The following is a 13,717-nucleotide window of genomic DNA, read 5'->3' on the forward strand; positions in this document are numbered from 1 at the left end:
GGGCTAGCTCTGTTGGTGGAATATTCAACTCTTGACCTCGGGGTTGTGGGTTCAAGCCCCATGTTGGGTGTAGAGATTACTAAAAATGAAGTCATTAAAAAAAAAAAAAGGATGAAAATTGTTCCTTGTCTGAAAAAGTATCCAGGGGGACATTTCCAAGGAAGACAGTATAGCAGGGGATGGAAAAGGGAAATCACCTCGTGTTTTGTTTTTGTTCTTTAAGATTTTATTTATTTGAGAGAGAGAGAAAGAGAGCAGGAGGGGAAGAATCTGAAGCAGATTCTGAGCGCAGAGCCTGACGTGGGGCTCGATCTCACCACTCCAAGATGACGACCTGAGCCGAAACCAAGAGTTGGTCGCTCAACCAACTGAGCCACCCAGGTGCCCCTCACCTCGTGTTTAAGGAACTCTCTTAAAAAACGAAGTGTGACACCTAACTTTTTTAGTGGGTTCAGTCCATTAATACAACAGAACAAGCTAAAGGAGATGTTTCTCGCACACACAGCAGGCTGAACTGGAGCCTTCCTCTAGAGAGTGGTCGGTCCCCTGCATGGTCCATCTTGTGGTCGGCAGGACGTCCCCTCCAACCTCATGGGCAGGGACTGTACATCACGGGGCAGCTCTAAACTATCTTCCAGGTCTAAACTATGCCGTTCATAGATAATGCTAAGTGAAATAAGTCAAGCAGAGAAAGACAATTATATGGTTTCTCTCATCTATGGAACATAAGAACTAGGAAGATCGGTAGGGGAAGAAAGGGATAAAGAAGGGGGGGGTAATCAGAAGGGGGAATGAAGCATGAGGGACTATGGACTCTGAGAAACAAACTGAGGGCTTCAGAGGGGAGGGGGTGGGGGATTGGGATAGACTGGCGATGGGTAGTAAGGAGGGCACGTATTGCATGGTGCACTGGGTGTTAGACGCAACTAATGAAGCATCGAACTTTACATCAGAAACCAGGGATGTACTGTATGGTGACTAACATCATATAATAAAAAAAATATTTTAAAAAATAAAATAAAATAAAAATAAACTATGCCATTCAGGATGGAAGTATTAGGACAGTTTGGAACTCAAGGATCTAGAAGCAGCTGTACAATTTTTTTCTGTTGAAAAATCGTCTTTTTCCACACCAAATAACGAGCAGGTATTACGTGCGTTGGTTTCTCCGCTCTCCAAAAGGGTTTCGTTACAAAGGTCAGAGCAGTTGGGATCCTCAACCCCGCCCCCACCCTCACCGCATCCTTAAGGGGTAGAGAAAAATAAAGGTCCGTCAAAGTCAAACTCCCCATTTCGAGTTTGCTTTAATGTGTTCTCCAGAACCCGGAATTTAACGGCTGGAGCCAATGGTGCGGCACTACCGCTGGGACCCACAGTGAATGAGGTGCGGCTGCCCGAACCGCCTTGCTGGGGGCTGCAGGCTCGGAGCTGGGCAACGAAAGCCAGAGAACCCACCCACGGACATGCTCCCCAGGAGACAGCCCTTCGCTAAAGCAGTGGGGGAGCGAGCCTGGGGAAGAGCCGAGCTTGAAAATGACAACATCCCCAGACTTTGTGGGGCGGCGTCTTACCTGCGGGGCTTCAGCCCGCCGGGCTCCATTGGAATCGGGTGTGGCTCAGGTGTCAAGGGGTTTAAAATCACCCCAGGTGATTCTCATCTGGGGTGAAGTTTGGGAACTCCTGAAGTGGGCGCTGTCTCTTACCACAGCTGGTCATGGTTGGCAGTAAATCAGCATATCGACACGTGGCACAGCTTGAATTTACACAACTTGTCAATTATATCTCAAAGCTGCGAGGGACAGAAAAGCTCTGGGAGACCACTGTTATCGTGGAGACTCATGGCACAAGTCGCTGTATTTCTATAACCAGGATGGACACTTTGGAAGGGGAGAACGTTGGAGAACGTTCTTCTGACAACAAATAGGAATGCTTACTGTGAGTTCACAGGGAATCCAGATAAGTCTTAAGGAGAAAGTGGATTGAACTGATAACAGCAGTGGCGTTAGATAGTAGTCAAGGTCGTGTAAAATAAGGACACACGCACAATCACTGCTGGGCGACAGCCCAGTGAAGGCGGGCACAGGTGCGCTGAGGGGGCGGCAGCGTCTTCACCCTTAGCCTAAGGGCAGGTGGGGGGGCAGTGCATACGGGGGCAGAAAGCAGCTGCTCCACATCTCTCCCGGGTCTGGCCGTTCCGACCCAGGGCAGCCAATGGGGAGCACCAACGTCACGGGCCCAGGATTCGCCAAAGACCATCACCGTGGTGGCCCGCGGGCTGGGGGCTGTTTCCGGCTTGGTAGGCGAGGAGAAGAGTCGGTGAGTATTTTATCCCGTCTGGTTCCTAGCGCCTTCCTCTCTCTTTTCTTTCTCCATGACTGATTCGGACCTATTCCTCGAGCTCTGCTCTGTGCCCCCACACTCTCCATGTCGACTAGCCAGAGCCCAAGAACCAAAGACATACTGTGAAAGAATGAAGTGTCCCATTTCCCCCATTTTAATAAAATAGTTTTCATATTCACTTAGGATACGTTCCTCAGTGCTTCCCAGCCTCTAGGTCTAAATAAAGACTCTTGACTCCAGGAAACAAACTGAGGGTTGCAGAAAGGGAGGTGGGGGGGGATGGGGTAACTGGGTGATGGGCATTGAGATGGGCACGTGATGTGATGAGCACTGGGTTGTATATGCAACTAATGAATCACTGAACATTAAAAAACCAAAAAATTGGGGCGCCTGGGTGACTCAGTCGTTAAGCGTCTACCTTTAGGGTCCTGGGATCAAGCTCCGCGTCGCGCTCCCTGCTCTGCTGGAAGCCTGCTTCTTCCTCTCCCACTCCCCCTCCTTCTGTTCCCTCTCTCGCTGGCTGTGTCTCTCTCTGTCCAAAAAATAAATAAAATATTTTAAAAAATAAATAATTAAAAAGATAAAAAACAAAGAAAGGACAGAGTCGGGGCTGCTGTGGCTGCAAGCTCAAGATGGGCTGATGTCCTGATTTGCGGGAGTTCGGTGGTGTCTCTGTGTTTCTTGTGCGAATTTTGTTAGTTATGGCTTACGGTTACTGAAGTGTGCAGCCCTGAGGGTGTTCTTCGCTGAGTGGAGAGGCTGAGTCACAGATGAATTAAACGGCTTTGCCTGGGGTAGCAAGGGCTGAATCCATGTTCAGAATGGCGTGAGTCCTCTCCAGCCCGTAATCTTGACTGCTTCTATGGGATCATTCAAGGCCCCCATGCAGAAAGCCGTTGCAGGTGGAGGTTATAAAGGATAGAGACGAAGGGAGAGCTTTGGTTAGTTTTATTTCCAGAAAATAACCTTTACCACCACTCTTGGTTTACATTCTTCCAACCTACAATTCGGCGCCTATGGGAATAATGTCCTTACCTTCTCCCCAGCCCCTCTCAGTTTTACGGGGCAAGGCGTCCATCTGCCTATCCCAGGCTAGTCCTTCCACCTGGGCTCTCCTCCTCCCTACTCCGCTGGGTTTGATTACCAGCTCCCTCTCTGCGGTGTGTTGGAAGACGTGGAGCATTCGAACCAGGGTGTGTTAAAATGCTTTTTCCTAAAGCGGAGGGAGCTGTTCACCTTGACAGAACCTCAGCTTTCGACTCTGTGAAGTGAAAGCAGTAATACCCTTTGTATATTGACATTACTTATGGAAAGTTCTAACGAGTTGCTGTAAGTTGTCCAAGAAGGGGTTTAGAAAAGAATAAGTACTCATTTAGGTTTTTTGCTTGCTGCTTGTATCTTTACTTCCTCTTCACTCAGAGCATATAAACTGTGTCAGTCCTCCCATCCTAAAAATAACCTTCCTGAGACCCCTGCGACTTTTGGGGCTTCTTACAGCCATGGCTCTCTTCTCATTCCTCTGATTTCTCTAGTGATTGCTTTGCATGGTAAGGCGAACATTTAATTCGAATCACGTCTATAGTGTTCAGGTGTGCCAATCTGGAATTCATTCTCTTTTAAATGAGCTTTCTATATTCACTTGGTAACTTAACCAAATAGTTGAGAGATTTGGTGGTGGGGGGGTTCTTTTGTTTTCAATCTCCATGTATCCAGGTTGTTTTATTTTGGGGGGAAAAAACTAGGAAATTTTATTTTATTTATTTTTTAATAATTTTTATTTTATTAGTCACCATACAGTACATCCCAGTTTTTTAAATGTTTTTTTATTATATTATGTTAGTCACCATACAGTACATCCCTGGTTTTTGATGTAAAGATGCAATGTTCCATGATTCATTATTTGCATATAACACCCAGTGCTCCATGTAATACGTGCCCTCCTTACTACCCATCACCAGCCTATCCCATTCCCCCACCCCCCCCCCCCGAAGCCCTCAGTTTGTTTCCCAGAGTCCACAGTTTCTCATGGTTCATTTCCCCTTCTGTTTACTCCCCCCTTCATTCTTCCCTTCCTTCTCCTACCAATCTTCCTATTTCTTATGTTCCATAAATGAGTGAAACCATATGATAATTGTCTTTCTCTGCTTGACTTATTTCACTTAGCATTATCTCCTCCAGTGCCGTCCATGTTGCAGCAAATGTTGAGAACTCGCTCTTTCTGATAGCTGAGTAATATTCCATTGTATATATGGACCACAACTTCTTAATCCAGTCATCTATTGAAGGGCATCTCGGCTCCTTCCACGATTTAGCTATTGGGGATAATGCTGCTGTGAACATTGGGGTGCATATGGCCCTTCTCTTCACTACGTCTGTATCTTTGGGGTAAATACCCAGTAGTGCAATTGCTGGATCATAGAGTAGCTCAATTTTTAACTTTTTAAGGGACCTCCACACTGTTTTCCAGAGTGGCTGTACCAGCTTGCATTCCCACCAACAGTGTAAGAGGGATCCCCTTTCTCCACATCCTCTCCAACGTTTGTTGCTTCCTGCCTTGTTGATCTTTGCCATTCTAACTGGCGTAAGGTGGGATCTCAATGTGGTTTTGATTTGAATTTCCCTGATGGCTAATGATGTTGAACATATTTCATGTGTCTGTTAGACATTTGTATGTCTTCATTGGAAAAGTGTTCATATCTTCTGCCCATTTTTTTATTTGATTATTTGTTTCCCATGTATTGAGTTTGAGGAGTTCTTTGTAGATCTTGGATACCAGTCTTTTTTCTGTAGTGTCATTTGCAAATATCTTCTCCATTCCGTGGGCTGCCTCTTAGTTTTGTTGACTGTTTCCTTTGCTGTGCAGAAGCTTTTTATCTTGATGAAGTCCCACAAATTCATTTTTTCTTTTGTTTCTCTTGCCTTTGGAGATGTCATGAAAAAAGTTGCTGTGGCCGATGTCAAAGAGGTTGCAGCCTATGTTCTCCTCTAAGATTTTGATGGATTCCTGTCTCACATTGAGGTCTTTCATCCATTTGGAGTTTATCTTTGTGTATGGTGTGAGAGAATGGTCAAGTTTCATTCTTTACCAATGACATTTTTCAAAGAACTGGAACAAACAGCCCTTAAATTTGTATGGAACCAGAAAAGGCCCTGAATCTCCAAAGAATTGTTGAAAAGGAAAAACAAAGCTGGGGGCATCACGTCGCCGGATTTCGAGCTATACTACAAAGCTGTGATCACCAAGACAGCATGGTACTGGCACAAAAACAGACACGTAGACCAATGGAACAGAATAGAGAACCCAGAAATGGACCCTCGGCTCTTTGGGCAACTAATATTTGATAAAGCAGGAAAAAACATCCGGTGGAAAAAAGACAGTCTCTTCAATAAATGGTGCTGGGAAAATTGGACAGCTATATACAAAACTAGGAAATTTTAGTTTAAAATTTTAATTGCTCTGTGGTTAGGATGTAACCTTTTTAACACGTTCTTATAAATAAGTATTTTTCCCTTTTTCCACCAATACAGTCAGTATTCTCCATAAATATTATATAGGAATGTGCATAAAAGTTGATGTTCTTGAAAGGGCTCTGAGTAATCAGCACATAAACGTCTCCCCATTGTCAGTAATGTTTACCTGGCTCCCTCTCCCTAGCCTTTTTTTTTCTTTTTTGGTCTTTCATAGATGGGTAATGGTAAGAATTGTGTTAGTAAAATACATTTCTAGTAGCTTCTAAAATGACTTTTAATGGTGGTAGTATTTTGAAAACGCAAACCATTTGAGAAGGCGTAAAGTGACAAGTGTCCTGTTGCAGAAATTCTCTGCCTTTAGTGCCCACAGTTCTTGGTCACACACTTTGAAGAATGAAGAGGTAGACCGGAGGAAGGGTGGTGGGCAGCAAAGCCAAGTTGGAGTAATAGTATAAAGCTCATGGGGAGGGAGGGGGGCCCCAGTGCGTTGCCCTTGGAGTTTATAAGTTTAGGGAGTTTTATGAGCTCTTTTGCAGAACTATCTTAAGCAGTCAGGGTGTGCTGAGTCGTGCCATTCAGGGCTCTGGTCACGTATCTATCTACCTATTAGGTTCATGTCCATGAGCTGATGGTCTTTTTTGGCTGACATCTGAGAGCTTATGTCTTAACTGCCCCTTGCCCGTGATAGTAACAAATGCTTTATGGTTAATTGTCTTATCTTAGGACGTTTTGCAGAAGTCCTTTCTGCAAAGGCTACAAAAGAGGATGTCAGTGCTGTTTGATCTTAGTTGTCCTGACTCTGTATTTTCTTCTTGGGGGCCCCAGCCCTGACTACCTAACTGTCCAACTAACTCCTAACACTTCCCTTGGCCTGGTTAGTTCACCCTCCCCTACTCAACCCACTTTCTGCTCATCCCCCAAAGATACTGTGTGTGGGCATGGGGTGGGATTGTGTTAATGTCCTACAGACTGGGGCACCATTTTGTGCTGACTGAGCATTTTTAAGGATGCAGGGTGCTTAACTGCTTCAATTAACACTCCTGTTATGGATCAATGGCCTTCAGTCTTGCTGTTACACACAAGCCTGTATCTAATAATATTTGCATTAAAAATGCACAGATCTTGCCAAATTGCCCCCCCAAAAGAGATGGCACAAGTTTAAACTTCCACCAAAAATGTAGGAGCACCTTTTTCCTACACCGTAATGAAGCAGGGCATGACCAAACATTATGGACACTGCCAGCTTGATATCAAACATGGGAAATCATTAGAATTTTTATTGATCATATTATTATTAGTTATACCATTGATTTCAAGTACATTTAAAAGCCATATCCGGGTTTTTTTTTAGTTGTTTATATCCTTCGCTCATTTTAATAAATTGAGCTATTGATCATTTCCATTGATGGAGAGTGGCTTATATAATGGAGTCTTCGTCATGCGTTTCAAATTTATTTGTACCAGTTCATTTCTCAGGCGAGCCTTAATATGGCTTTTTGGGGGCGGGGAGGAAGGGCACTGAGTTGAATGAATTTTTGTCATCTTATTGGTCTTGTTTCTACCATTAGGACATTCTGTTTCATCTGCAAATTATTTTGTGAGGTAGGAATTCATGAACATATATATTTAAGAGGTAGCATGACTTCCGCTGTCTTAGACCCTAGGAAACGGTGACCTCTCATGGAGGTCACCACCTAGCTGAGACATCAGTGAAGTCATTTTTTTCCCCCCAAATGTTCTTGTCTATTTTTGGCTTCTTCTAAGAACTTCAATGAGTGTGTAGTCCCAATAAATACATCAGTACGACTTCTTGGGTGATATATTGATGACTTTCAGGAGCATTGATTTTTGAAAATAGACACTGTCTTTCCTCATCAAGGTTTTTATCAGGAGGATGTTACGGCTTTCAAAATAGGCACTTCACTTTCCTAAATAAATCCCATTTTTATCTCTTAGTTAATCTGATCGCTCATCGTGTTTCCTGACTGGTTATTAGGATTAGCATGGGATTTTAGTGCTTGCTTTGGCAGCACATATACCAAAAATAGGATTAGGATGGGGTTTTATATCTCGGATTGGTTACCAACTCAATTCCATGATGACTTAACAATTTATGATGGTTTTTTCAACCCACCTACAAAGGTTCTTATTTTATCTTTCTTTGTCACTTTTATACTTCTCATTTCTTTATCCAATTGCTTTGCTACAGAAAACATAAAATAGTAGTGGAGAGAGTACAAAACCGAGGAGAGATGCTCAGTCTCCCTCCCTGGGGTCAGCAAACTGCAGCCTGAGAGCCCAATCCAGCCCATCACCTGTTTTCTTGGGAACAGCTTTCCTGTTTATCTATGGTCAGTGGCAACCAAGCTGAGTGGCTGGGACAGAGAGCTAATGACCCACAAAGCCAAAAACAGCCAGCCCTTCGCAGAAAGTCTGACTTCTGTTCTGACTTTTTTTTTTTAAACAAAGTTCCACCACTAAGTATATTTGCTGGAGCTTTTACTAGCAGATAATTTGGTTTGTTGAAGGATGCCTCGTTCTAGTTTGCAAAGCATGTCTCCAGACTATTTAAGCATTCATCGAGACCGTGTGATTTTGCTGCTTTATGTTTCTGGAAACATGAAACTCCAAATTTTTGCAGAGCCAACGTCCCTCAGTTTCGCCAGGATCACACTTTGTTTACCTGCCTATGTGTGGCTCTTACGGAGAATCTGTCTTCCGGTGCATGTGTGCTTGCATGTGTGGGTTTTTTTAAGCCTTTTTCCAAATCCGAATTCTCACTGCTCACGCCCACCCGTTTATAGAACACAGACTTTCTACTAGAGAATGATAGTCTATTTCCCGAAACAAAAATAAATGTAGTGGTGTGCATATACCTTCAAATTAGTGTTTTTGTATTCTTTAAGTGTTTTTAGTCTGACTCTATGCCAGGTGCTGTTTGGGGAACTAGGGATAAGGGCAGCAAAACATCCCAGAGCTTATATTCTCCTAACAAGATAAATAGATATAATGTCAAGTAACTTTAAGTCTATGAAGAATTGTCACCCATGAATGGGGTTTCTCTGTGCGTTTCACAAAAGGAACAGATAATGTTTCTAGTAAGCTGACGAGGTTGATTGTATGAACTTGAGAATTTGATGCAAGATCCTCTTTTGAATCTTATTACTCTTTCACAGGTACCATTTCTCCACATTATTAAAGAATCCACTTTTCCGTCAATACCTGAGCTCTGACTTGCACTAAGATGAAAGAAGCCAAATTACCCTCCTTTTCCAACTATGGACTGCAATGGTGTTTCGAGCAGTTAAGCAAGGAAGAGTTTCAGACATTTAAGAAACTGCTCATGGAAAACGCTTCAGAGCTGGCAATGTGCTCCTTTCCATGGGCTGAAGTGAGCAATGCCGGTGTGGAACATCTCGCCTCCCTCTTGCATGAGTATTATGAAGAATCTCTTGCCTGGAAAATATCGATCTATATCTTTGACAAGATGTATCTGCCCACTCTCTCTGAGAAGGCAAGGGGAGAGATGAAAAGTGAGTAAGACCTGGGGCGAACCTGGGGGTGGGAGAGAAGGGAGGTGACCTCAAGCTCCCGTGGGCATGGGGAAGGTATCCTCGGGTCCACCTGACTGGTGGACCACCGACTGGGTCCACCTCCATGGTGTGAGTCTGAGCTGTGAGAAGTCACTCATTAGTCTTCCTGCCTGGCTGGAAATTACAGTCGTTTCCAGCCTGTGAAATAAGGAGAAGAAATGGGTAGACAGACCCTCTACCCAGACAGAATTTGGTTGACGTTTGTAGACAGGAGCTGGAGTCCTAAGTGCTAAGCTTGAGCTCTGCACCTTCCACTTGTTCTGTGTGTGACTTTGGGCAAATCCCCTTTTACCCTGACCCTTGGCTTCCACATCTTGGAACAGTAACTTAGATGCTTACCTGTGCTGTTGCAAAGACTCAATAACATAACGTGTACAACGTGGTTAACAAAGCTTCGTTCATTTGTTGGGAACACTGGTGGTTGTACAGGGGGCGTCTCCCATATTTCTTGCCCCAAGCTAAAGGATTAGAGCTCAAGGAACTCTTCTAAAGACTGATCTGGTCTGACTGTTGGTGTCCATATTACTGCAATGTACTCAGATCAAATTGTGTGATTGGCTTAGGGTATTTAGGAGAAAGGTAGTAGAAAAAAACAGCCCTCCTTTATCAGGAGGAATTCTTCTCTTAGACTGTTGACAGAAAACTTAGAGTCCCAAGGGTGAACAGTCAGATCGGCCCTAAAGACTACAGGTATACCATCCCTAGAGGTGACTCAGCACCCACAATCACGAAGGACTTAACGAGAAGCTATTCCTTCTGAGCTTCAAAAAAGCTCTGTGTGGAAGACATGTTGAGAATATTCACAGGAAACGAAGACTATAAAATTAAAATGATGGCTGATCTAGATGAGACACTGTGTGCAAACTGCCCTGCCATCCAGTCTCAAACCCACCGGATGAAATAGGTTCCCCGTGGCAGAAGCTAAAACAGAGGTTCCACCAAGATCTACACCTGACCGAGTTCACAAGCTAACGGGTGACAAAGATGAGACTCGTCATTTAACATGCCTTTAAATTCTCATGGGTCACCCGCCAAAGAGTTATAGCTTCCAGTACAACAGGGAAGAGGGACAAATGGGTGATTTTTTAAAAATGGTATCGAAAAAGGAGAGCTTCCTATTCCACACCAGAGGCAAATGAAGACTAGAATCACTTTCCAGAAGAGGTGAAGTTCAAGCTGAAACAAATATGAAGGAAAGCAGCTAGCCAAGCTCACTGGTTATGGTAGAGAGGAACACACTGAGCAACACAGATAGCATTACGAAGCCTTTAACAAAGAGCTTGGCTAGACCATGGAGAACAGGAGGGAACAAGGCAAGAGATTAATATGGGGGGGGGGGTAGACTACAAGTCCAATAACACAGCATCTTGAAAATAAATTATTTTATATAAAAATTTATATTAAAAATAATAATAGCAAAGCAGAAGCAATTCATTTTAAAGGGGACAGGGGTAAAAATAATCCAGTTAATCATCGTTGTTGAAGTGTCGTGTGGTCCAGAAAGTCATGACTAGACATGGGGAGACTAGGTAGGAGGCCATTCTGGTACCCCATGGGAGAAAGAGTGGTGTCTTGGGCCAGGGTGGCAATGGCTGTTAAAGAAAGTAGACATGCAATCAGAAGATGTTTCAAAGCAAACACACTGCTTTTGTAGGACTTAATGCAGAGAGCGGATATGCCATAATGGATGATGCCCATGTTTCTGGCATGAGAAAGTGGGTGGATGTGGCTTTTGTTTTTTTAAGATTTTATTTTATTCCTTTTGAGAGAGCACAAGCAGGGGCAGCAGGAGAGGGAGAAGCAGACTCATTGCTGAGCAGGGAGCCCGATGTGGGGCCCGATCCCAGGACCCCGGGATCATGACCTGAGCTGAAGGCAGACGCTTAACTGACTGAGCCACCCAGGCGCCCCAGTGGATGGGGTTCTATTACCTCATCCCAAGAAACACTGAAAGAGATGTTTTGCAGCAAGTAGACTGGAGAAAAAGTGCTCAGTGTTAGAACTCGTAAGTTGGACACCTCTATTTGGATAATTCAGAGGCCTCTAGTGAGTAGTTAACTAGCTAAGTTCAAGAGAGGGGCTGAGGATGACTCTTGAAGATAAACTCTTGATAAGCACAATATACTGCCTCATCGTGTGAATTACCCAAGGCCAGACGGCAAAAACGGGACTGGACTTTACAAGTTCAAACTCCGAGCGCTCTTTATGACAAGTCTCTGTTGCTTCACTGTGCTGGTGGCCCTGGAGGATCTGACTGCATTGTCTCCATTACCAGCTAGTCCTGGAACGAACTAAGATCCTGAGGCTCGTCTTGGTTCCCCGCAGTAATTTGGGCAGGGGATGCTCTCACCCCTCGTCTGGGGAATTGCTATGACTTTACTGAGACTACTGTGTCCTGTCCTCTCTGTTGCAGGATATTCACTGACTGAAATACCAGAAAATTCTACACGAATGAAGAACGACCAAGAACCAAGCATGAAAGAAGTGCCAGGTCAGTGTGGACGTGGTGGGAAAATGGATGTGTCTAAAGCCACATGGTGATTAGTTAGTGGCCCATCCAGGACTCAAACCATGACTTCTGATAGTCCAGTGTTCTTTCCAGTCTGGCATCCTGTTGTTAGCTGATTGTCCTGCATTCTGAGGATCTAGTAATCATGGTCTTTCTTAATCTAAGTCCAAGAGAACTCTGTGATCTTAAAGTTTTCTTACAGCTCTCTGGGTTCCCATCTTCAGTCCAGGCAACTTCATGACTTTGCCAGGACAAGCTCCACCTAGGGATCTGTTTTGGAGGCTTTGCTGGTGAGATCCAGATAGCATGAAACCAGATTCAATACAACTCCCCACATATTTGAGTGCTGGTGACATGCCAGGCACTGCTATGGGTACTTATGTTACATCCGTGGACAACGTACGTACAAATCCCCTGCATTTATGAAGCTCATAGTTCAGCAGAGGGAAAGGGAGACCAGCAAAAGGGATCACAGCAGTGAAGCCAAAACAAAGAGGGAAAGATGCAGGCTTGCGCAGACAACAGGCATTCCCCGCTGTTACCCACACTACAGCCTAGTCGCTTTTTAGTCTGACTCTTTTCTTTCTCTACCTTCCGTCCAATGAATCAAAATCCTAGGAGATCTACATCTGAAATATAACCCATTTCTATGTGTTTCTACCCATACCCTGTATGAGAATCATTTCCTTTGCATCTCTTATCTGGTTCCACTCTGGTTATATGCAATCCATTCTCCATACAATAACAACCAAGGTGATCTTTCAGAAATTTACATCTAATAATTGACTCTTCTGCTTTAAAAATGCTCAAGTGGTTTTCCATTACATTTGTCATAATTGATTGTATCATTTCTTAAATATAATTTACAAGACTAACACCACCATTAGGGCTATTCCTCAAATACTGTAAGGTCATTCCCACATCACCTAAGTCAAATATGTACTTAGCCACATTAGGAAACTATTTTTTAATAAGTAGACGTAATGATTATTCTCGATAAGTGGTAGCTATTACATGCCAGAGGCTGTACTATTCCTCTACCAAAACACCTGATTTAATCTTCAGAGCAAATCCACAACATAGGAACTACTATCCCAGCTTTACAGATAAACATACAGAAGCCTGTAAGCCCAGCAAGTTGTCTAAGACCTCATAAGTGACAGAATTCCCATTTAAATCCTATGTCAGACTCCAGACATCCTTGGTTCTTATCCACCAGCTTTTATCCCTCATTTTAATGTCTTGCCTCAAGGTCCCCAATGAATTAAAAGCAGGAATGAGACCAGAACCTCCTATCTTCTGATTTTGAATCAAGTGCTCATTTTACATACCGTTAGTCTCTCTAGCTGAGCCAGCGGCTGCCATGTTTCCAACTGGTCCTGGGATGTGGGTCTGGGCCCTCTCTGATTTGGATACTCATGTAATTCGTCCTTCCTCTCTTTTTTGCAGGAACTCCACAAGCTCTAGAACAATCTGGTGCCACAGCAGCAGAGACAAAAGAACAAGGTAAAGAAAACGGATTCACCTTTTTTTTTTTTTTCCATCCTGGAAGGAAGCTGGGTGAAAACCAGTCTATGGAGTTTGGGTGGCAGAGGAGTCCATGGTCCCTTTGCTCATCAGTCTCTTTCCCAAGAGCTCCTAGAATCATCACCAAGGACAGAGTCATATATGTTCGCTGTGATCATCGACAGTCACTGGGTATGAAGATAAATTCCAAAAACCTGAGACTCTGGTGAATTTGGGCATCAAGCACAAGTTCGTTTGACAGGTGCTAAATATAGAGACAAGCGCAGGCACGTGGTTT

General features: G+C 43.9%; 1 protein-coding gene and 1 long non-coding RNA gene across 6 annotated transcripts in view; one reads left to right on the forward strand and one right to left on the reverse strand.

Annotated features, from left to right (window-relative positions):
* Positions 1 to 13,717, reverse strand: part of LOC148108338 (uncharacterized) — a 51,760-nt gene that overhangs the window by 13,228 nt on the left and 24,815 nt on the right. For 4 of the 5 annotated variants that reach the window (XR_015720821.1, XR_015720823.1, XR_015720824.1 and 1 more), the window contains one exon: positions 1,572 to 3,200. This is a non-coding gene — a long non-coding RNA (uncharacterized LOC148108338). The remainder of the gene's footprint in view (positions 1 to 1,571; positions 3,201 to 13,717) is intronic. The other variant, XR_015720825.1, reaches the window with a different exon arrangement.
* The window catches only part of NLRP5 (NLR family pyrin domain containing 5), a 31,042-nt gene continuing 19,570 nt past the window's right edge, over positions 2,246 to 13,717 (forward strand). Inside the window, exons 1-4 of the mRNA XM_045774251.2 lie at positions 2,246 to 2,316; positions 8,988 to 9,344; positions 11,818 to 11,895; positions 13,363 to 13,419. Of these exons, the coding sequence (XP_045630207.2) occupies positions 9,056 to 9,344; positions 11,818 to 11,895; positions 13,363 to 13,419 (424 nt within the window). The 5' untranslated portion in view covers positions 2,246 to 2,316; positions 8,988 to 9,055. The remainder of the gene's footprint in view (positions 2,317 to 8,987; positions 9,345 to 11,817; positions 11,896 to 13,362; positions 13,420 to 13,717) is intronic.

Source organism: Ursus americanus, chromosome 21, assembly GCF_024610735.1.
Source record: "Ursus americanus isolate L20-20 chromosome 21, mUrsAme1.1.p, whole genome shotgun sequence".
In the NCBI taxonomy this organism is placed as follows: Eukaryota; Metazoa; Chordata; class Mammalia; order Carnivora; family Ursidae; genus Ursus; species Ursus americanus.